This window comes from Diabrotica virgifera, chromosome 10, assembly GCF_917563875.1.
Source record: "Diabrotica virgifera virgifera chromosome 10, PGI_DIABVI_V3a".
NCBI lineage: Eukaryota > Metazoa > Arthropoda > Insecta > Coleoptera > Chrysomelidae > Diabrotica > Diabrotica virgifera.
The window spans coordinates 91,686,217-91,711,488 of record NC_065452.1 but is presented as its reverse complement, the minus strand read 5'-3'; the positions used below and the strand labels follow the sequence as shown (position 1 = coordinate 91,711,488).

Sequence of the window (25,272 nt, the reverse complement as noted above, 5' to 3'; positions counted from 1 at the left end):
TATATTGTATTTACGAGTAAGATCAGTTAATAACTTTTTAATTTACCTACATCTTGAGAACGTATAAAGTATGCTTTGAAACAAATGAACGTTATGGAAGTATATTAAGAAGTAAATAGTATCTATGTACCTACTCGTGTCACAAAAGCTGGTAATAATTTCTAATGGTTTCGCCCAAAACAAATGTCATATCCAAACATTTTTCGGTTAAAAAATTAAAATTTAAAATATAAAAAATTGTTACAAAAATTTCAACTACAAAAGTATTACCAGTTTTTGTGACACCAGTAAATACTATTTATATTAATAAATAATTTGGATGATACATTTAACATTCATTTGTTTCAAAGCATACTTTATAATAATTTTTATATTCTCAAGATGTATGTAAGTAAATTTAAAAGTTTAACTAAATACAATTTAACTAACAATTAATTTGGTACAGGAAAGTTGCTGTAGTAGAAAAATTACTATGGTTGATTTAAAATTTGGTTGTTTATTTAATTTAGTAACTATTTTATGCATTCATTAATATGGTAAAATATTTTTTGTAAAATAATTTAAAGTTATTAAATTCAATTGAGTTGTACTAGCATACGATTTATTTTAATCTTTAATTACGTTTTTATTTTCATATTTTATATTTTAGTGTATGTTTCTAAAACCAGATTATAATTATTTTTTTTGCAAAAAAAAAAATTAAATAAAAAATCCGCAAACACGTAAAATCTATAGTTTTTTTAAAATATCTACAAAACGAAACATGCTAGGTACATACAACCTTATACCAAAAGAAAGGTTGTAATATTTACTACAAAACGCAAAACTAATATACAGGGTGTCCCATTTAAAAAAAATGAGAAAATTTTGTATTTGCAAATAGTGATCACACTGTATATTTTATGGCTAAAAGTAAAAAATATTAAATTATTTAAAAATAACACTATATTTTAAAAACTTTGACCTATCACCTAAATTTTTATTTCCTTGGAAACATAATCCACAACCCTATAAATATTACCATTTTTCTCAATAAAAATGTAAATATTTCGAAAATTATTAACTTTAGGCCTATAAGACCTTATACAAATTTTTCATATTTTTAAAATATTTATTCAAAAATGATTTAATATACAGGGTGTTCCATTTAAAAAAATACAACTTTGGTTCATACCGTCGTTCTGACTCACCCTGTATAATTAAAAATAATTTTAAATTATAGACCTCTTTGATACACATTAGTTTTGTTATAAACATTTTTTTGTATATCTCATAGTTTAGCCGTAATCAAAGAAGACCAGAGGTTTGGCGCACCCTGTATATATTTTCAAAAACCCTGTTACCACATAGTGGTTTAGGGCAAATTCCTATTAGAATTGAGGGGATCAGATGCTAAGGGGTACAAGTGATAAAATGGTTCAATTGAGAAAAACGAAGTCAAAGTTAAATTTACATGGTAAATTCTACAGCAAATTAATCGCTTATGAACTTATTTTAAATTAATTTTATACCTCTTATTTATCGAATTGTAGAAGCTTTTGTAAGTTGATATTTATTTTCATTAAAAATATTTGAAATTTGGAAAAAAACGTTCGCACATGTACCCCTCTGCTTTAAATTTTGCACTTGTTTCTTTTTGTCACTTAAGTACCTTACCAATTTCTTAGATTCTTAAACTAAAATAAAAGAAAAATTACGCAAAAATTAAACATTTTTATTTATGAAAACTTACTTGGTACATTTTGTGTTATTATTTCACTTATTTTGAATACTCTTTTAAGAGCTTGATTTGCAAAGATACTAAACAAATCACCAAAAATAATATCCAGCACCTTACAGGCATAGGGATACAAGTGAAGTTATACCTGTTTGCCGCAAACTGTTTTTAAATATTTAGTAAGTAGTCAAACTAGAACCTGCGATATGTCGCCACCAGTAGTTTAATTCACCTGTATCTCTTTTCCACTAAATTTTTAATAGTATTACTTTGTGCACTTAACTCAGTTTACAATATTTTGTCACTTGTACCTCTTAGCATCTAATCCCCTCAATTCATAACAATTTTAAAACGTCAACGTATAACAGTACAACAAAATAGCAGCTTTTAAAAATTTCAGGCACAATGAATCCAAAATACCATTCGTTTTTCTACAAGTTCTAGTTCTTTAGATAAATAAATGTATTCAACGAACTTACAGTGGTTTCGTATTAACCATTCAACTGATCAACTAAAAACTCAATGTTTAGGTTGATGTTTTGGGTGGGTAACGACAACTGACAACTCAAATATCCCAAAAAATCGATTTAACTTTCGTAACTACGAAATTCTTGACACATACGAAAAAATGTTAATTATTGTCAAAGTATATTAAAAAAAAACAAAAGAGTAGGTACCAACATATTATAATATAGTCCATTATGTCACGGTTTTTGCTCAGTGTTTTAAAGAAGTGCTTCGATTGACATGAAATTTGAAATACGCATAGGACGTTTGTCAAACGCATGTCAAATACGCATGTTAAAGAAAAAAGTTATACAGTGCCGATGTGTGCTTTTAATCCAGGGGTGCCACCAGAGTGAAAATATTTAACCTTTAAATAACCCCCGAAATCGATAAAGAATTCAATTTATAGCAAACAATGTTATAATATAGACTTTTTTTGGTAAGTTAATATTTTCCAACTTATTCTGGATTGAAATTGTTGATTTCTTACCTAGAAAATGCATGTTTTGGGTGGTTTTTCAAAAATAACTGTAAAGCATTACATTATAACCAAACAGTTATAACAATCAAAAAGAAACCTTTTAAAATAACAAATCAAATATTCTTTTAGTTATTATTGCGGCTATACGTGTAGGGTGATGAAGAAGAGGGTGTATTGAATTAACGTGCAAAACATTTATCATCAAATAAGGTCCAAAGAAGAGGTTTTTCAAAAAATGCTCATAATGCTTTTAAAAGTGTTTACTCTGATTGTAGTACAAAGGGAACCATTCTCGTTGGACCTTTACCGCGCTGAGCAGATGGGACGTGAATTATAAATTGTAAAATTCCCTCATCTTCCTTAGTCTCATCATCCGTATGGCTTGCAAATTGTAGAAGCCTCGGAGGTCTAACCAGAGAAGGTTCCCATTGTTTTCAGTCTGGTGGGATATAGAGTAGCATTACGTTGTTTTATATGCCATTAGAGTGAAAACTTAGTCTTTCGCTTTTAAAAGTATTTTTTAATGGGAGCTTTAAAATGAGCAAAAATAAAAGTGATTCTGATGGAAAATACCCGAGTTTTTATACATCATTATATTTGTAAAGAGTGGTTTTTAACGATTGACTAAATGCCGTAAGTATATCACAAAATCAATTTAAAATTAGCAAAATAAATTATTTAATCTGCTATAAATAGACCGCTTAAAATTTTAAAGGATCGATTTTTTTTTTAATTTTAATGTCGGGGGTGGTTTATATGGGTGGAAAATACTTGCGAAATAAAACTATGAATATCTATTGATTCCCATATGACAAACAAATCGTTATTTAACATACTTAACATGATTAAGATTTAAATAACGCATTAATCTGCAGTTTTTGGTAAAAAGGGTAGTTTTCACCCCTTAAAAACAAAAACCACACATTTTAATCATATATAATACGAACTGTACACAATAGTTTGTACATAATAGTCAGTTAAATGTTTGCATATTTACGTAATCCAAAACCTGTGTAAATTACCTGTGTGCAATATTTTAAAAGTTACGCAAGAGGGAGCAGAAGGAAATTTTAGTGTGAAACAGGTAATATAAAAAATCGAAAAACCTTTAAAACCCGATTGATCTGGCAACGTTGCGTAACTAAAGTTTTCGATCGGTCAGACCTTGGCAGTTTTAGATATTTCTGTCGACTTGTACATACATATTATAGAAATTGCATATTTCATAAATCCGGACCCATTTTATCCACAGAATTTTCCAAAATGTTATGAATATTTGTAACCATATCACGAATGTTTGTAACTTCACTAATGCTTCTAGGCAAGAAGCTTTTATATTATTTTAAATTCCGTTAATAACTCCAACAGTTCTAAAACTACTGGCTTTAATTTATTTATGAAATCAAGAAAGTACCTGATAAAAAACGATTTATATAAACGGTTGATGATACCTGTATAATTGGTATTTAAATATAACTTTACCTTTCAATAAATATCTATAAAAATGTCTGTGTTTAACCCTTAAGTTATTTACGTTTTTGCTGTATATATGTAGTAAATACATATTTTGAATAAAAATCAGTTTGAGTTCGTGAATAAGCCACATTGCTATATTAATCGAAAAAGTTGACATATTCCACTTTGGATTCAGCTATTTCACATTGAGAAGACATGCGCCAATATCTAGTAATCGATTGGGGTGGGAAAAACCTACCGGTTATAACCTAAAACCGGTTTTTTACTCCACAATAATCGGGTTTTCTGTTTTTTGTCCCGGTTATAACCGGATTTCTTTTTAAAGTAATAACCGGTGAAAAAGCTGATGTTATCTCTAGAAAAAATAATGAGTTCAGCGAAAAAATAGGGAAATTTTTCGCCTCGAAACCTAAACATATTTGACTACACTGATGACTGATTTCTGTTTTCTATCCCGATTGCCTAGTTCCAACCTCCAGTTCCTCCTTCCCCATCCTACTACGCAATACACTCCGACGCCGTTTATATCGATTGATTATCTTGATATCGACATATTATTCTTTCTATAGTATCGATATCCATAATAACGATATCGATTCGAATGGAGTATCTCAAACTAAAGTGCAATGTGATATAAGTAATATGTTTTTGTAATAAGCGGTTTTTTGACCGGTTATAACCGGCAGCTTAGTTCTTTCATATTCGTGTTAAAGGTTTCTAAAGCCAACTTCTCTACAATGTGATTGGCTCGCATGCCATCAATATCGTGATATCATTATTTTGCGTAGAAATTTAATAACAGGTTCTTCTTCTCCAAATTGAGACAGGAGAGATTCCAGTAAAAAAGTGTTGGTTCGTCTTTAGGTGTAGGTATACACTATACCCCTAACAATGTCATCATGAACTACAAATTCTCTTAAACAAATCCTTCGTGGCAGATCTCATACCATAACTTTTCTTTATAATAATTTGTTCGAGACTTAAATACAAAATAGTTTTTCCGGAAACAAAATGGAAGAAAAGTACCAGAAGGTACACGCGATGGCTATTTACTGTTGGAGTGTTAAAAGAGACAGAGCTTTTAAGACACCGAAGAAAACCTCTCAAAAGAATGTTGTAAGATCAGATACCAAAAATATTGTAAATATTACCTTATGGCAATAATAGTGCAGATTAACTTATAGCAAGTCTCCAAGGAATCTTTAGCAAGCTGCGAAATATTCACATCTCAAAGCATTCCAGTTTCCGTATTGTACCGATTTTCAATGTCCATGCTTACATGCCATATAGTAGAATACATAACGTTTCACCAAGTCGTACCGCACTGTAAGATTAAAATTATCTATATTGGAAAAACTGTAGTTCCACACCTCTCTGTCATCCAATGTATCTCTTTGTATTTCTTGTTGTCCTTGTGCTTGTATTGTCTTCTTTCTCTAGTATTTCTTTGGCCACACAAGGTTTCTTTGCCGTTTTTCTGCTGGTTTGAGGTTTTTTTTTATTTCCGCAATATTATTTTTAGGTCGCTCCATATTTTGTCCTAATCTTCTGTTCCTTTACCTTTAGAATCATTTTTTTCTTTAGAATGTTCTTCAGCTCTTGTTGTGTATTGTTTATATCGTTTTCTTTTAGTAATTTCGTGTGCATTTTTTGTCTTATTTTTCTTTTTTTTTTTTTCAGAGCGCACTCAAACTTGGCTACTAATAAGTTCTGATCAGAGGGACCTTCATCACCAGGGTAAGTTTTGACACTCTGTATACTGTTTTTAAATCTGTGGTTTATCATGGCATAGCTTATTTGGTTTCTAATGCAACATTAATGTGGTAAATTTATATATGTAATACCTTATAATTAGTTCTGTTATAATGTTGTAATTAATTTATGGTGGTTTTAGTAAACTCACATTTTTTCTAATAGGATAATTTGTACCATTTTTCAGAACATCATTACATCATCTGTTTGTCCATAAAGCAATGCGACTAAGTTACATCGAGATACTGACACATTGTGGATATTATACGTTGCTATAATATATTTCTGTGAAGTAAACATCAGATAAACCCACAAATACTGCTCTTGTTGGTGAAAGAAAAAGAAAATAATAAACAGCAAAATTCGAAACTACTCATTTAAACGTAGTTTATCATCACTGATAATACTTTTACAAATAGTAACACCGAAATTTGGTAATAATAATTGTAACTAGTTTATAAAATTAGGGAACTATTTTGGAAATTCATTTTTGATCAAGCAACCAGGTACGTCAACTGTCAGCAAATATTTTCTACCACATAATAGAATACAACTTAAAATTTATTGTCTGAGCCTAATATTCTAGTGTGTGCAATCTGGAAAGAGAAATGATGAGCCTGTCACTCCTACAGAAAAATTATTACTACAACTACTTGCCCTGTTAGTCGCCATAAGTCATTCGTCATACGTTAGTGTGGCCGTGGATCTTTGACAGATAATCGGTACAGTTGTACAGAAATATGCGAAACCGCTAATGAACGCTGGCAGCAAATCAACGGACTTCAGTTGAACGCGTTGGTGCAAATAGTAAACATCCATTTAAATGCATTGTGCACGAAATCAGTGACATGGCCAGTTAGTTGTTTATTTAGAATACATTTAATCATATGTGCCGTGAAAAATAGGACACTAAGTGCACAATCCCGTAAAACTATACACTATGTTTTAAAATTTACGCAGAAGGAAATTTTATTATGAAACAGGTAAAATAACAAATAAAAAACCGAAGAACCTTTGAAACTCGATTGATCTGACAACGTCGCATAACCAAAGTTTTCGATCAGTCTGACTTTGGCGGTTCAGATATGTCTGTCAATTTGTTCTACATGGATGGTCAATGGTCAAGTATACATAATAATATAGGTATAGAGCCTGTGGTCACAATATAAAAACTATAACATATTTATACCTAACATAAATATTTAAGTTTTGTATATTTTTGTATTTAAATTTATTTTATTCAATATAATAAATAAGTTCATATGACATACCCATATTATAAAACTCAAACAATAATTTTTAAGTTGTATAATACCAGAAGCTTTAGTTGCTTATCCAATAGTGCTTGGTAATGGTTTAAGATTCGCTACAGAGCTAATCCTTCTAGTAGTTCTAATTCCAGTCAGTCTTCTTTCGATATCAGCTAAGCTGATTCCTCTGGTCTCTGGCACAAAAACGAATACGAAGAATAATGATAATGTAACAATAATTCCATACATCCAGAAAGTATAATGCGTGCCTATACCGTCACGGATGAGCAAAAATGTCTTGGTTACTATAAAAGTACATGTCCAATTGAAAGCAGTAGCAAGAGATGCCGCAGGGCCTCTTATTTTAGCTGGGAAAATCTCTCCCATCATCAGCCAAGGAATGGGGCCGTAACCCAAAGAGAAACCAAGAACATATACCATGAAGCTTACAAGGGGTAACCATCCTATGGCCGATATATCAGTGTGTGCTACATCTTTTAAATAGAAATATATTCCAAGTACATTTAACGACACTATCATGGATATACTTGAAATATATAACAAAACTTTTCTACCTAACCTATCGATTAGCATCGCGGCAATAAAACTTGATCCAAAGTTAACCACACCAACAATTATTGTACAATATTTTTTATCTAGACTTGATCCTGCATATTCAAAAATTGTTGTTGTGTAGAAAATAACAGCGTTTATACCGCTGAACTGCTGGAAGAACATTAAACCTAAGGCTACAACTATAAGTTTCATATTTTTCTTCGAAAAAAGATCTAAGAGAGTTGCATTAAGCTCATTAGATTCCTGCTGTATTCTTTGAAGATCTGTGAACTCTTTTCCGATGTCTGAATTTTTTCCACGAAGCCATTGTAAAGATGATTTTGCTTTGTCTAATTTTCCCTTTCCTAGAAGAAATTTGGGAGTTTCTGGTATAAACCAAATCATTACAAGGAACGGAATGGATACCAGAGCCCCCACTAAGGCAAGTACTTGCCATTCGTAGAATGCTCCCAAAGTAAAGCAAATAAGTACACCTAAGTTACCCAGACCAGTTGGCAAAAGTCCTAGAGATCCTCGAACTTCGGGTTGTAAACTTTCAGCGGTGTACACAGGAAGCGTTAGGGAGGCTACCCCCACACTAAGCCCAATTATTATCCTGCCTATGTAGAGATATAGGTAGCTTGAAGCGCAGTAACAGAGCAACCAGGACACCAGGAAACAAACGTTTGTTAACATGATGCTCCATTTACGGCCAATGAATTCAATAAGAGTTCCTCCACCAAGTCCTCCAAGTAGAGCACCAAGAGGCATAAAACTTGAAATCCAAGATATCTAAAACAAATACTGAGTATAAATATTAATTAACACTAATTAACATTATTAATTAAGTCATCATATAAATATGCCCAGAACAATTTTTTTATGTATTTATTGCGTTTGATAGTATAACATTCTTCAATATATTGTTGTATAATTTTTATGGGAAACATTTAGAAAATAAATTTATATCAGAGACCACGAGATCATAGATTTTCATCGCCCGGTATATGACCAAAAATTGTAAATGTTATAATTTAGTTAGTAAACAGTGGTTTTCGCGGAAAGTGAAATCGTTAAGTGATTTGTTAATGGTTCTTTGAACAGACATACAATTATGCGGTAAAAATTAGAAAGTACATTTAGTTCGCTTTGGAATGAAAAATTACGTTTTATAAATGTTTCTTAGAAGGACAGGCAATAAGCAAATTTATTGAGTTTAGAATATAAGGCCTTTTGTTTAGCATTGTGAAACAACGAAAGTAATTTGGTGTCTCCTAGAATTTAACAAAATGGAAAAGTTGTATACAAAATAAATTGGTTCTTAAGAAATGAAAATATGGATGTTGTGGGTAGACAGGATATTTGTGATTGGCGGAGAAAGATAGATGGTGGGGATGAGAGTGTTGAGTCTGATTTTGAGGGGAGAAAAAATGGTCACTGTGTAATTAATATCTGGAGAGGACAGTCCAGTTTTTAAAAAGTGAGAAGTCGGTGTAAAGTGGTGAAATTGGCCTTTGCGAGCAGATCGTGGTGAGACGAAATCGTTGACCGAGTTGAGAAGTTAATTTTCCTTGTGTCCGAGGAGATTCCTGTTTTCTGTCTAGAACGAGTAGCGGGTGGGTATCAATTTGCACAAGACATCGAGCAGAGAAAAAACTGAATAGAGATTTCGAGCGAGTCCCGTTGTTTGTTTGTTTGTGAAACAGTTTGGACGAGAAGGACCTTTCGCTACATCAGGAGAAGAAGTAATGAAGAACAAAAAGGTTAGTCAGAATTTTTGTGAAACGGAGAGAGTTTGTTTTATATCCACACCATATTCATTTATTTTTGTATTGAACAGTTCTATAGCATAATTTAGTCATTCCAAAATTTAAAGAAGAAATAAGTAATCAATTCAAAAGGAGAAAAGTAAATTTTAGTACTTTTTGGAAAAATAGTCTAACGAATTATTTAAATAAAGTTTTTGTTAAAACAAAGGAGATATCAGAATTAAAGCTTAGTTTAGTAGATGAAAAAGAGTTGCAACAGAATTAAATTTTAGTATAATTTTTAAATCTTATGTTTATGGTATATTAAATAAATAAAAAATATTTTATAACATTTATATGACATCGAGTGTGTTTAATTTCCCTGTTTTGTCCCTGGATGAAATAAGCAACTAGAGATACTAGAAGCCACAAACCGAAAGTAATGCATTCAAATTAAAATAGCCCTGAGAATAAAATTTATTAGAAAATTCAATTTAATTTTGCTTTTGTTTTACATAAGTAATAATTAAAATAATTAAGTAATTAATCAAAATAAGAATTTGCTGATCAATCTCATAACAGAGAGAAATACAGAGCATAACAGTATATATGCACTAATAAAGAACATGCATTGGTTAAAGCCTATAACAAAATAATGGACAGTTGTGAACTTCTAGTCCACAACGACATCCCCGATATTCTTGGAAACCGTTTCCGATCAAGATTTCCTCTTCCGAAATCTGCTCAAGCGCTGCAGCAATCCAATTTTGACTTAAATACCCGATGGAGAGAAGATTGGGAAAGTAAGACAGATCTGCATTACCATAGTATGTATACCGGACATCATAGACAAAGTTGACGAATTTCAACGTCCCCGCAAGATTTAGGCAGACCTTAATCGAATTAGAACAAACTGTGGAAGATTCGCCGACTCCCTCTACAGATGGGGTAAACTTCCCTCGCCGTCTTCTTCTTTTGACTGCAGCACTACAAGACAGACGATCAGACACATACATAGTTCAGGACTTCCCACGCAGATCATACACAACCGAAGGGTCAATCGAATACATACAAAACTGCACATCTGTGTGTGATGCATTGTATAATGCATAAATTTAAATAATTACCTATTCTGTGATGTAAGCCATACGCTAATACAATAAATTTACAGCGGCGCAGGAACTCAGTACACACTACAGCACTTTTTCTCATTAGAAAACAAATAATTTCTCAAACATCAATAATATTTGAACGGCCGTAAGAAAGAAGGGTAATTTCCCAATGCACTAGTTGCCAGCGATATGGCGACATAAAAAATTTCTGTCAACACCAGTTTAGATATGGAAAGGCATGGTAAAATGTAGCCTCTTCTATTTTAGCCCAGAAACGGTTGATTGCTGAGCAGTTCTACTCAAACAGGTGAGTTAATTCAGAAAGGAAAAGTGAATCAACAACCTGAAAAGATGGGCAAGACACATAGTAGCAAAATAGCATCGAAGCTTGTTAAAAAACTTAGCAGTGAACCTAAAGAACATAAACCAACTTGCAAGTTTATAGAAAACCAAGTTCCAAAATTTTACCATATAAATCGAAGTTGCCAATAATATTTTCAATGTTCCGCAAAGTGGTATTTCAAGAGGTGCCTCTAGATTTTGGAACACCGGAAATGTTGCTTAAGAACAAAGAACAGGTCAGTCTACAATTACCACGGCTCAAGATGACCGATATGTTGCACTAACTGACCGGAGGGAGTCTTTTTCTGTTGCATTAACACTGTCTCAGCGCCTTCAAGATGGCACTGGTACCCTTGTTTCCCCTCGAAATATTCGAAGACATTTAAAAACATTTGGTTTGGTGTCTAGGCGTCTTTTGAGACGTGTACTATTGACTTTACGATATCGGTATTAAAAATTAGATTGAGCTAGAGCCAGTGGCGTAACAAACTCCGTCGGGGTCCCCCTGCAGAATTGAAAAAATTACTAGATGCGACTTATATAGCAAAAACGTATACATACATATAGTGTATTTGTGCACTGTTTATTACAGCTTTATTGGTATAGAACTATCATTTACAACAACTTTATTGATATATAATAAAATAGAACAAAAATTAAGAGCGTAGTCGCAAACTTTCGTGCCATTGCTTTTTAAATGCATTCATTTTTTTCGAATCCTGAGAAAACTAGTAAGTATTTTTGAAAAATTAAAACGCACAATGAAAGATTAAACACATTATTAGTGAGAGCCAAAAGCCCCTGAAAACTTCTATAGGTAATGTTTAATTCAGTAAGTTACAGGGATGAAAAAAGAGAAAATTTAGTATGATTTTTAATTGCAAATATCCCATTCAAAAGAAACTTTATGTTTATTCTAAGACTTTCAGCCCTCGGTAATAATGTAATCTTTCATTCTGCGTATAAAGTTTTCAAAAATATTTATTAGTTTTCTCAGGATTAGAATAAAATGAATGAATGCATTTAAAAATCATTAGTCCGAAATTTTTGGCCTACACTTTTTAAATTATTATAATATTACATAGTATTATTCTATGAGGTGAACAACTTTCTTCGTGCACTACTATCAACGAATATATCTACAATAATTATTTTATTAATATCTATCTGATGGCTGATGGACAAATTCGTTTTTAATGGTTAGCGCTAGAGAACTTCTGACATTGTACTACGAAGATATGGTTTTATTAATTTAAGCTCAGAAAAATATCTCTCAGAACTAGTGGTCGTGACGGGTAAAGTTGAAAACAAAATGTACACATGACACACTTCTGGTATGCAAGATGCAATCACTATGCAATCACTAGTGAAATAAAAATCTAAAAGAATAGTTTTGGCTGCATCATACATAATTAGAGTTCGCCGATTCCAACCGTGTCCTCAATGATTTTCTAACAAATTGCAGTTGCTCGAAAAACTCATTACTTAAATCTGACGGGTACGCAGCAACTAATTTACTGACTCCTGCGAAAACTTCTGGATCCGATTTGAAAAGATATCCACTTCTAGGATGTGAGACTTTAAAATCGTTGTTCACTTTGTACATACTTATAAATCCAGCTTGAATTTGTTCAATGACTGCATCGAGATTTTCGAAAAACATGCCTAAATCCAAAATTACAAAATGCTCCTTAAATCTATTAAACCTTTTGATTTTAAAAGTACCGGGAAAGCCACAATTAGTAGCAAAACCTTTGGATTCTTGTAAAAATGGCATATAGTTTTGTCTAAAGATTTGAGAAAAATTCTTTACAATTGTAATGTAAAAGTAGTACTTTATTTTGTAAAATAGATGGGAACACAAATTCAAACTGTTCCATAATTATTAGTTGTCATTCTCTACTCACGATCTGTGGTAGTTAATATTATTTTAGACTATGTTTTTAAAACTGTCATGTAGTTCTGCTTTACACCAAGCACAGTTTGTAATCTGGATGACCACCTAGTCACCGATAACGTTTTTAGAGTAAGCGATTTTGGTAGGACGTTTTTCTGCATTGTTTGCTAAATCGAATCGAGGAAAGTTTTTGAAGATTTCCAGGCACTGCTGAAAAACGTTGCGTATGCATGCTTAAAACATTTATCATTGATATATATTTACATAATATGTTAGACGACAAGATGGGGCCCCTGATATATTCCCCCCGCAAGCTTCATGCTACGGGAGCCTCTGTTACGCCCCTGGCTAGAGCACATTTACATTGAAGAGATGAATGGCATTAAGTATTGTTCACAGACGAGTCTAGATTTTGCTGATTTTCAGATAGCTGTTGAGTACGTGTACGGACAAGAAATCAAAGACTGTGTAAGATGGTTCATCCATTTGGGGATGGTGGTACTGGTATCTGTCTCGGTGGAAGAACAGATTTCTATCTTTACCAGGACACTATGAATGATGATATGTACAGACGGGACATTATTGATAATATTATTGTTAAATTTTATGCAGCCTTGGAGGTCAGTTTTTTTCTCGACGATAATACTCGACCACATATATCTGCAGTTAGTAGTCGAATAAAATAGAGTGTTAAATGGAATTCCTCATTCGGCATTACCACCACGCTCTTCTGACCTCAATCCCATCGAACAGTCTTGGGGCACGCTACAAAGAAGGCTTACATATTACGTACCCCCTCAGCAGACCCTTCAGCAACTTCGAGAACTGTTACCATGGTTATGGGGAGAAATTGCTCAAGAATCTCTTGATAATTTAATATGCCATATATAGAAGTCCAGCAAATACTTGATGCCAATAGTGGTTTGAAAATTTTTAAATTTTCGATTTTTTTATTATTTTAAATAAAAGTACATACCTTCAAGAATGCTTTCTAAAAATTTCAGATTGGGAACAAAATTACCGAAAATACATAGCATGTTGTATATTCCTACCTTCGACTCGCATTGCAGCAGCTTCGCGCCAGCGCGCTTCAGCGTAGTGAGAAAAAGTCAACAGTTGCTCTCTTTATCTTTTGTAAATTCCTCCGCGATTCAAAATAATGTTTCGGTGTGCATCACTTTACGATTTGACAGACAGAAAAGAAATTGAAAATAAAAGTTGTCAAAACTTTAAACGCGTTTTTCTCAAAACTGAGAATCGCTTTTTTCTCAAAGGTGGTGGACATTGTAACTCAAAAACTGCTCAACCGACCCACCTGACTTTTTGCATGAATTTTCTTTAGACACTTCGTGACGTAACACCGTCGAGATATTTTTTGTTTTATGCTTATTTTTTGTTTAACAATAATAAATATGTTACCGGCAAAACCCGATCTCAGGATAAACTAGTTTGGCATAGGCCAAAGTAGTTTATTCTTATATGAATACAGACACTGCAGGATAAACTAGTACGGCCTAGTATAAACATATACGTACAAAGCCAAGATAAATAGAAAAACTGAATAAAATACTCTGTAATTTGAAAATAATCATTTTAATTAAAATGATCGTTAAAACTAATTGACAATTGGTAATACAAATAATCACATTATAAAAAATAATCAGTGTTTTTTTTTATAAAAGCAATAATTATACTTCAATTGAAGCGTGCCATATGCAAAAGATGGTATGAGCAATTTTAAAATTTTTACAGTAGGCGCATTAATTTGTTTTGTTTTAGCTTACTAAGAAATTAAAATATTTGTAGCTATTTTTGATATCATTTTAGATATAGGCAGGTAGTAAAACATATACTTTAATTAAAACATCGGTAATAAATTTGTTATTAGCCATTAATTATGAAAACCTAATATGTGCCAATAAAGTTGCACATGTATAATGGATGGTAAAAATCGTATTTTAAACAAAAGATGAACATATTGTTTTTTTGACGCCTTTACTATACAAAACAGTTTGTTAAATACAATGTTATTATTATAATGCTAATACAAAACATTTTATTATAAACTTATAAGTTGTAACTTATTTTATTCATTTTGTAGGGCTCCTGACTCTCCACCAGTTTTTGATAAAATTCTTGATTGGCGGGTGAAATGAAAGGGATCATACTTCTAATTTCTTTAATTTTTTCTTTGTTCTACCAAATCCGTAGGTACTTCAGGCTTAAGACCTTTTTTTGGCTTTTTCAATGCAGCCAAAGTCCCGATCACATGATAGGAATGTGTGGCCACTTTGTGGAAACTTATGCACTATCTCGTCGAAATACCATTTGGCTACCAGGGTAATATAAACAGCCAAAATATCCTGGTTTTTATTCTGCCCTCCGCAGTTATCGGACCATAGAACCAATTTTCGCTTTGTAGTATTAAGCTGACCTGTAACGTAATTATACAAACAACTACTATAGGTACATAAAACCTTTCCCTTCATCTTCAAAATGTATTCCCAGATTAATACAAGTAAATTGCCGACTATAGTACATCTGCGTATGAGTCAACGCTGGAATATATAGCTTCTTTTGTAAATCGTAAGACAGCACACATACATCAGACTGAGAACTTTTGCAAGCTACTATATTTTGGGACATCATTTTTTGAGCGCTCTCTGCTTTACGTTGATGTAAGTCTCTCTTTAGTTCGAATTCATTTTTTTCCACGGGAGTCTTACTAGCAGCTATAGAAATTTTGTACTGGTCGCAAGTAGGACAGGTGTCCACTCTTGGGGCTACGAAGGCTAAACTGAATTCTTTGTTGAAAATTTCATTAAACCATTGTCGGGAAACTGGGGGCTTTGTTCTATCAAGCCGATGTTTTTCAAGAATGGCATTATATAGCTTACGAACATTCAAATCTTCAGACAGGTATCTTCGATTTGTAACGTTTTCTCGACTGTAATGGCTTTCTCTGCTAGGAATTAACGCAATAAAATCAATAATTTTTTGTTTCCATAGGGTTTTTTTCTGGCACGACGTTTACCACCTCGTCTGTCTTGAACAGATATGCCGGAGGAGAGTAATCGCTGACTAAGTATCTCCAATATTCTTTGTGTAATAGCCAAAGTTAAACACAAAGTACTTTTACATACCTGAACTTCAGATTCTCCTGGAAGTGGTAGAAAATATTTTAAATGAGTGCTGTCGTCTGCTCTGGTTGTGATTATCGTAATTTCCATGTCTTCTACGTTTGATTAAAGTAGGTCGAATGAGGGAACGTAAAAAGTTGTGTTGTTCATTATAATCTGCCAGTTTCCAAAACTGCTCAAACACTCTTTTTCTTGCAACAACACTAATTAGCTTACAAGAGTAAGAGTACTGACAGCTGCACTTTACCTAAAAGAATATTTTAATGAAATATACCAATTCCCTTCAGGCAACTAAGCTCTATACGCTCCCAAAAAGAAATTAAAACTTTTTACTTTACCTCTTCGCAAAAAAGTTTGCCAGGTATTGCTCGCTTTTGCTTTAAAGTTACGTATGGACTTCCAGAGTTTTTATTGCGTTTTACATCTTCTCTTACATTTCCAGTAATTTTTCTTTTTTTGGCACGTATATCTTCAGGAATGTCCATTTTTTTTTTCGAAAACAGTACACCCAAACACCGCTCCAAAAGCTTTGCTAGGTTATGTTAAATAAGCAACTGTTCGTTGGCACTTACTACGTTTTGGTATTTAATTCCTTATATCGCCGCTAGGCAAAGCGCCATCGATGTAAATTTTCTTGTGCAAGTAAAGCATGGCACATACTATCTATTTTGCTTATAATCCGCGTTTGTGAAAAAGTGGCACTTACAACGTTTTGCATATGGCAAGCTTCAATTATAAAAATTCTTATTTATTTTTCCATGGAGTGCTTTGATGACACTTAGATTCCGGAGTATCAGTGCCTTCCTGCACTTGCATCTGTTTGTGGAACAGTTTTTGTTGCAGCTGGATTTGACAAAACCTTGTCCTGATGCAACTGAATCTCTCGTAGCTGCAACTCTTAACGATATATAGAGCCTTAGTTTACATCTGCTATATCTAAATCAGTTTGATGGCAAATGTCGAATTCTGATATGAAAAAAAATTAAACACCTATTCGAGAACTCAATACCCCAAAAAGTTAGATAAATTATTAAGTAAGAAAAAATAAAATCCAGATTATAGTTTCTGAAGTATATGTACCGGGTGTCCCAATAAGAATGGCCCTCGGCCATATCTCAGGAACCGTTTATAGCACAGCTTTAAGAAAAAAAAATTATAATAAAAGTTGACTCGGAAAAACCCTGGAAATTATTTTCATAATTGTAGGTCCACCGCTAGAGGGCGTAATTGAATATCAAAAATTAAAAAATCTAAATTTTACAAAATTCTCCTAATGAAAGGGCACTGAATGTCCCATCATCGTATTCTACATAAAATTTTACGCATAATTGATTTCACAAGTTTAAGTCTACCTTTGTAAATAAGAGGTGGGGGTGAGTGGGAACCTTCTTATGAAAAAATGGCTGTAAGTCCGGTTCTGCTAAATCGAATTTTGCATACTTGGTCTTGTTGAAAACAGCTCTTTTTCGTCAATGTAAGTGTCTTATTTTCGAAAACGCCTAATAAGTAATATGCCATCTGGGAGGAGTTATTTAATTATTTTCAGAAATCTAGTTTTCTTTAGAAACTATTAAATACAAGTATGCATTTTTAATCCTGTATTACAAAATTAGACCAAATTAGCAACAGAATACCGAAAACCGCATGTCGATACCTATTTTCTATCTCGAGATATTTTAAGAAATGTTTTAATTCTAACCTAACTATTACTGTCACCGGTAAACGAAGTTAAGGAAAAGTAATGTGCTATGGAAAAAACAAATAAACATTTTCCAGATGTAAACGTATATAATTAATTAAAACAACAATAAGATAAACAACACTATAAAAATAACAAAGAAATAAAAGCAACTACTTACTTAGTGACGGCCTAAATGTTCAAATTGTTGCCCATCATTTGTGATGCAAGCATTTATTCTTTCTAGAGAATATTTAACAGCAACAGATTTAACTGTTTTAGACTTATATTTATGGGGACGGATTAAAGACCTTGTTTTTGCCGCTAGGCCCACTGCTCGAGAAAACATGATTTAAATAATACGAAACGCCATTCAAAGCATTGCGAGTGCAGAAATTCAGACTGCTGTTCAAGTGTTCAATTTACTCTTGAAAGAGTAAATGATTGCATCGAAAATGATGGGCAACAATTTGAATATTTTACTTTTCCTTAACTTAGTTTACCGGTGACAGTAACAAGTATGTTTAGAATTAAGACATTTCTTAAAATATCTCGAGATAGAAAATAGGTATCGACATGCGGTTTTCAGTATTCTGTTGCTAATTTGGTCTAATTTTGTAATACAGGATTAAAAATGCATACTTGTATTTATTATTTTTCAAAGAAAACTAGATTTCTGAAAATAATTAAATAACTCCTCCCAGCTGGCATATTACTTATTAGGCTATTTCGAAAATAAGACACTTACATTGACGAAAAAGAGCTGTTTTCAACAAGAGCAAGTATGCAAAATTCGATTTAGCAGAACCGGACTTTTTTTCATAAGAAGGTTCCCACTCACCCCCACCTCTTATTTGGAAAGGTAGACTTAAACTTGTGAAATCAAATATGCGTAGAATTTTATGAAGAATACGATCATTGGATTTCCAGTACCCTTTCATTAGGTAAATATTGTAAAATTTTGATTTTTTAATTTTTGATATTCAATTACGCCCTCTAACGGTGGACCTACAATTATGAAAATAATTTCCAGGCTTTTCCCGAAGCAACTTTTGTTATAAATATTTTTTTCTCAAAGCTGTACTATAAAGGGTTCCTGAGATATGGCAGAGGGCCATTGTTATTGGGACACCCGGTACAAAGTTTGGTGCCAACTTTGTGGTGTAGGTACTTTAGAAACTATATTGTAGGTTTTATTTTTTCTTACTTAATAATTTATCTAACTTTTTGGGGTAGGTAAGTATTAATGTTTCTAAAAGGTTTTTAATTTTTTTTAGATCAGAAATCGACATTTGCTATCAAATTTTTGAGAGGTAGCAGATGTAAATCAAGTCTCTGAAATATCGTTAAGGGTTGCAGCTATGAGACATTCAGTTGGGTCACTCTGGATTAGGACAAATTGCAGCTGCAACAAAAACTGTTCCCCACAAACAGATGCAAGTGCAAGAAGGTAATGATACTCTGCAATTATTCTAAGTGTCACCAAAGCACTCCATGGAAAAATAAATAATCATTTTTATAATTGAGGTATAATTGCTTTTATAAAAAAACACTGATTATTTTTTATTTTCTGATTTTTTGTAGGTATTACCAATTGTCCATTAGTTTTAACGACAAATCATTATCGTTCTAACAGAAATGGTTTTTTACAAATTACAGAGTATTTTATTCAGTTTATCTACTTATTTTAGCTTTGTAGGTATACTATAATGTTTATACTAGGCCGTACTAGTTTATCCTGCAATGTCCGTGTTAATATCAGGATAAACTAGTTTGGCCTAGGTTAAACTAGTTAGGCCAAACTAGTTTATCCTATCGCGTTCAGGACAAGCTAGTTTGGCCTAGGCCAAACTAGTTTGTCCTGAAATCGGATTTGGCCGGTAACAAATATATTGATTTTCACGGTTCTATTTTTCAAGAAATTTCCTTATTTTGACTTCTGAGTGATACCAAAAACTCAAAAATCATTAAAACTAAAACCTTGATTACACATAACGAGTATTGTAGCGAGACAATGTTCTCGGCCGAGTGCTCGTTTGGTAGGTATAAACATACTACCGAGTACTTGGCCGAGCACTCGACCCGGTCATACGGCGAGACAGTCACTCGGATCTTGTTCTATTTACTAGGCCGAGTCTTCGACCTCCCACCCTTCAATCGTATACTCGCCAATCCACTCGGTATATGTGTAAACAACACTCGCTACTCACTGTGTAACTGTGCATATTACCACTTCATCAAAGGAGACGACTTGTGTTAATCAATGTGATATGTGATTCTCAAAAATATCTAATAAATGGAACTCAGATAGGACAATAAAGTTTAGTTCAATTGTATAGATAAGTAACATCCGTGCTTATGAAATTTCAAATCTTTGGAGTATAAAAATAAACAAAAACGTGATGCAGCATATGTATCGATTGTAAAATAAATAAATATTGTTGGTTTTAAAACTCAAGAAGTCAAATAAAATAAAAAATTTAAATTCGACATACAGGGTGGGCATTAGTATGACAAAGTCCAATTACTCGTTTGTCGTAAGAGATACGAAAAAAAGGTATTTAGGTAAAAGTTGGGGCACTGATAGGACAATAATTTAAAAATATTTTCAAATATACAGGGGCGTGCGTATTGACAGGGTGGCACAAACTTATGTTTTTTTTTAAATGGAATACCCTGTATATTTTTACATTTTTGGATTATCCTCAATGTTTTCATTCTTAAAATATATGGTTTTGTAATACTATACGAGGTAGTTTAAAAGATAATTACGTTTTTTTGTTAATTTTGTAGCAATATTTACACTCTGTAGAATTGTAGTAATTTAACATCAAATTTTTATTTTACGTTTAAACGATTTTTAATATAGTCTACTATTGTTAAAAATTAACAGTATAGCGAAATGTTAAATTTTAGTATACAGGGTTGGTCGAAACTCGGAATGAGTATTTTCTTAGTTCTCTTAAATGGAACACCCTGTATTTTAGTATTGTCATGAAATGATATTTTATGGTACTTTTTTATTTCTTAAGCATTCCCTATACCTAAGTGCTTTAATTTGTAAGTTATTCGTGATCCTTTAAGCCAAACATTAATTACAAGAAAAATTACGTGAAATTTTATTAGGTGGCCGTGAAAATATTCAATCAAAAATAATTTTTCGAAAAAAAAAAATACATCATAATCTGGCCTGATCCTTAATTTATTTATATTGGATGAGATATCCAAATAAATTCGTAGTTAAGATTGTTGGTGAGCAAAATATTAATAAAAACATACAATATTCTACCTAGTCGGCTATGACACTAAATTTCCTTAAACATTTGATATTATACTATTTTTATAGTTCCAGGTGCTTGTTGCTTTGTTACCATTACTAATATGAATTTTTCTAATGAGGAACTGATTAATAAGATGTTTGTGCTAGTGGAGTATAACAAAAATGTGCTACTAACAATAAGAATTTTTCATCATAAATTCCCTGATAGACGACAACTAAGAAAAGAAACGTTTAAAAATATACTAGAACGGTTTAAACGGACTGGACACTTAGATTATGATAAATCTGATTGAACAAAAACTATAGCAAGTGAAGAAAACAGGAATTAAATGTAATCATTAGTGTCACTGAGGATCTGCATATTAGTACAACCGTTCTTACAATTTAAGTATCTAGTCTGTTGAAACCGTTTTAGTATACTTTCAAAAGATTCTCTTTTTGGTTGTCGTCTATCAGGGAATTGCTGAGGATAAATTTTTATTGCAAGTAGCTCATTTTTATTATACTCTCCTAGCACAAAGCCATTTTAATCAGTTCCCCATTAGAAAAATTAATATTAGTAATGGTAACTAATCAACTGGAAGTTTAATGTCAAATGTTTCAGCAAATTTTGTGTCATAGCCAACTAGGGAGAATTTTGTATGTTTGATTAAAATTTTAAGCACCAAAAACCTTAACTACGAATGTATTTGGATATATCATCCAACATTAATAAATTAAGGATCAGGCTAGATTATTATGTTGTTTTTTTTTTCGAAAAATTATTTTTGATTAGGATATCTTCACGGCCACCTAATAAAATTACACGTAATTTTTGTTGCAATTAATGTTTGGCTTAAAGAATCACAAATAACTTGCAAATTAAAGCACTTAGGTATAGGGAATGGTTATGAAATAAACAAGTATCATAAAATATCATTTCATTACAATACTAAAATATAGGGTGTTCTATTTAAGAAAACTCAGAAAATACTCATTCCGAGTTTCGACCCACCCTATATACTAAAATTAAACATTTCGCTATATTGTTAATTATTAACAGTAGTAGACTATATCAAAAATCGTTTGAATATAAATAGAAAATTTGATGTCAAATTACTACAATTCTACAGGGTGTAGATGTTGCTACGAAATTAACAAAAACGTAATTAACTTTTAAACTACCTCGTATAATATTACAAAACCATAAATTTTAAGAAAGAAAACATTGAGGAGAATCCAAAAATGTAAAAATATACGTCTATATATGAGTCGCTCAGAGCAACAGTGGCCTAACTCACAATCCACAATTTTACCAAAACGCTTTTATTACAATAAATTATTACTTATTTAAGTATTTTCAGATGTTGAGTGGCTCAAGCAACTAATGCTTGAGCCCCTTTGCATTTGAAAATACTTAAATAAGGGATAGATTTAATGTAATAAAAACATTTTGGTAAAATTGCGGGTTGTGGGTTAGGCCACTGTTGCTCTGAGCGCCTCATATAGGGTGTTCCATTTGAAAAAACATAAGTTTGTGTCACCCTGTCAACACGGACGCCCCTGTATATTTGAAACTATTTTTAAATTATGGTACTATGTGTTCCCCAACTTTTACCTAAAACCTAAATAACTTTTTTTCGTATCTCTTACGACAAACGAGTAATTGGACGTTGTCACACTAATGCCCCACCCTGTATAGACAAGAAATAAAAAAATCAATGAATCGAAGAAATCGGTTGCAGCGAGATTTGGTCTTCTTAAAATCCATTGTCTATAGTCCAAAGACGCTTATCTCCTTCTCATAATATATCCGTCGATTCGTGTATAAGCAGTGGTATAAGCCGTTTGATATATTTTTAATGTTAGCTTTATGATCCATAAGTACACTACTTCTTGTTTTTGTGAATCGAAACTGAACTGACTCTCCTCCAAATTCAAAAATTGCCAAATACGTATAAACCATCTCTCGCCCTCACCACTGTCTCGGCCTAGTAACAGTTTGCTGTCTCGCCACTGTACTCGTTACGTGTAATCAAGCCATTCCTCATAAGCTAAAAAAATCTTTTTGAATGTTTTCTTACACCTGATCCAATGGCGAGTTCTGATGTTCACTGCAAAATCCATTTTTTAGGTGTCTGTAAAAAATTTGCCACCGTTGGCTTACTTTTCAATATTTTCGCTTGAAATTTTTTTTGGATATTCTTTGAACTGTATTGATTCTTCTTCTCCTTCGTTTTCTTTTTCTTCTTCAGCCTATTTGCATCCACTCCTGGACAAAGGCTTCTCCATGAGCTCTCCACTCTTCTCTGTTTTGTTCTATTTGGCGCCAGTTTCTCCCTACTTTAGCTTTGATGTAGTGATGTTGATTATAGTTAATTTCGAGTATTCGTGACAAATCGTTACATTTTTATAAAGTAATCATTTACAGTATTCGTTACTTTGATTACTATGATTACTTTTGTTACTTTTGCATTTGAGTACCGGTAATCATATCGAGAATCGTATTTCTCAGTAGGTAGGTTTGTATTAGTCCATGGGGTAAGACCGCTCCCGTCTGAAAAAATTTCTGATTCGGTTTCTTTGTGGATTCCTATTCAAAAATGTCCCCTTTAAACAAATCTGAAGGGTGCCGGGCGGAATTTTTGGGCAGAAATTGTTTAAACAATTTTTTTAAACAAATACAAAAGATCACATTTTTTTGCTCTAATATATTTATTTTTAGGTTTTTTGGGCCATTCTAAACAAGAAAGGTATCTTGTAATTTTTCTCAAAAATTGATAGTTTTCGAGTTATAAGCGATTTAAAATCTGAAAAATGCGAAAATACGCATTTTCGATATTTACATTAGTATTTTTGAGGTTGCCAGATACTTAATTTGAAGGCTCAACATTCATCTTCGAGATTCTGAAGAGTGATCGCGTCTAACTTTAAATTATACCGTTGTATTTTAATTGTTAAATATGCATGTTTATCCGATTTTTTTGCCGGTGCGGCGCGCTCTATTTCAAAAATCTCCTTTTATCATCCGAAAAATATTTTTTCTAGATTCTTTGGGATATTCTAAATAAAATAAGTTTCTTGACATTTTTCTCAAAAGTTAATAGTTTTAAAGTTATAAGCGATTTAAAATCGGAAAAATGACAAAAAACGTATTTTCGGTTTTTAAATCGCTTATAACTTTAAAACTATTAACTTTTCAGAAAAATGTCAAGAAACTTTTTTTATTTAGAATGTCCCAAAGAATCTATAAAAAATATTTTTTGGAGGAAAATAGGAGATTTTTGGAATAGAGCGCGCCGCACCGGCAAAAAAATCGGATGGACATGCATATTTAACAATTAAAAAACAACGATTTAAATTAAGGTTAGACGCGATCACTCTTCAGAATCTTGAAGCTGAATGTTTAAACTTCAATTTAAGTATATAGCAACCTCAAAAATACTAATTTAAATATGAGTTTCTAAGCCTCGAAAATGCGTATTTTCGCATTTTTCAGATTTTAAATCGCTTATAACTCGAAAACTATTAATTTTTGAGACAATTTACAAGATACCTTTCTTGTTAAGAATGAAACAAAAAAACCTAATAATATATATTTCAGAGCAAAAAATCGTGATCTTTTGTATTTGTTTAAAAAAATTGTTTAAACAATTTCTGCCCAAAAATTACGCCCGGCACCCTTCAGATTTGTTTAAAGTGGACATTTTTAAATAGGAATCCACAAAGAAACCAAATCAGAAATTTTTCCAGACGGGAGCGGTCTCACCACATGGACTATATAGGTATTCCGATATAACAACGACCTTCACCAATCTGTTTAAGGGATAAAAATGATTTGATTACTATGAATACTTTTGTTACTTTTGCATTTGAGTACCGGTAATCATATCGAGAATGGTATTTCTCAGTAGGTAGGTTTGTATAGGTATTCCGATATAACAACGACCTTCACCAATCTGTTTAAGGGATAAAAATGATTTGATTACTATGATTACTTTTGTTACTTTTGCATTTGAGTACCGGTAATCATATCGAGAATGGTATTTCTCAGTAGGTAGGTATTTTGTATAGGTATTCCGATATAATCACGACCTTCACGAAGTACGAAGTAATCAGAGTAATCAAGGTAGATACAATAGTCGTTACTCACTCTTTTACGATTGGTACGAAGTAATCAGAGTAATCAAAGTAATCATAATAGTCGTTACTCGCTCTGATACGATTGGTACGAAGTAACGAAGTAAGCAGAGTAATCAAAGTAATCATAGTACATAGATACAATAGTCGTTACTCGCTCTAATACGATTGGTACGAAGTAACGAAGTAATCAGAGTAATATAAGTAACGATCTGCCT

General features: G+C 32.4%; 1 protein-coding gene across 3 annotated transcripts in view; it reads right to left on the bottom strand.

Annotated features, from left to right (window-relative positions):
* Positions 1-1,693: 1,693 nt before the first annotated feature.
* The window catches only part of LOC114337497 (facilitated trehalose transporter Tret1), a 283,346-nt gene continuing 259,767 nt past the window's right edge, over positions 1,694-25,272 (bottom strand). For all 3 annotated transcript variants that reach the window (XM_050663429.1, XM_028287950.2, XM_028287951.2), the window contains one exon: positions 1,694-8,530. In XM_050663429.1, coding sequence (XP_050519386.1) covers positions 7,265-8,530 — 1,266 coding nt within the window. In that variant the 3' untranslated portion in view covers positions 1,694-7,264. The remainder of the gene's footprint in view (positions 8,531-25,272) is intronic.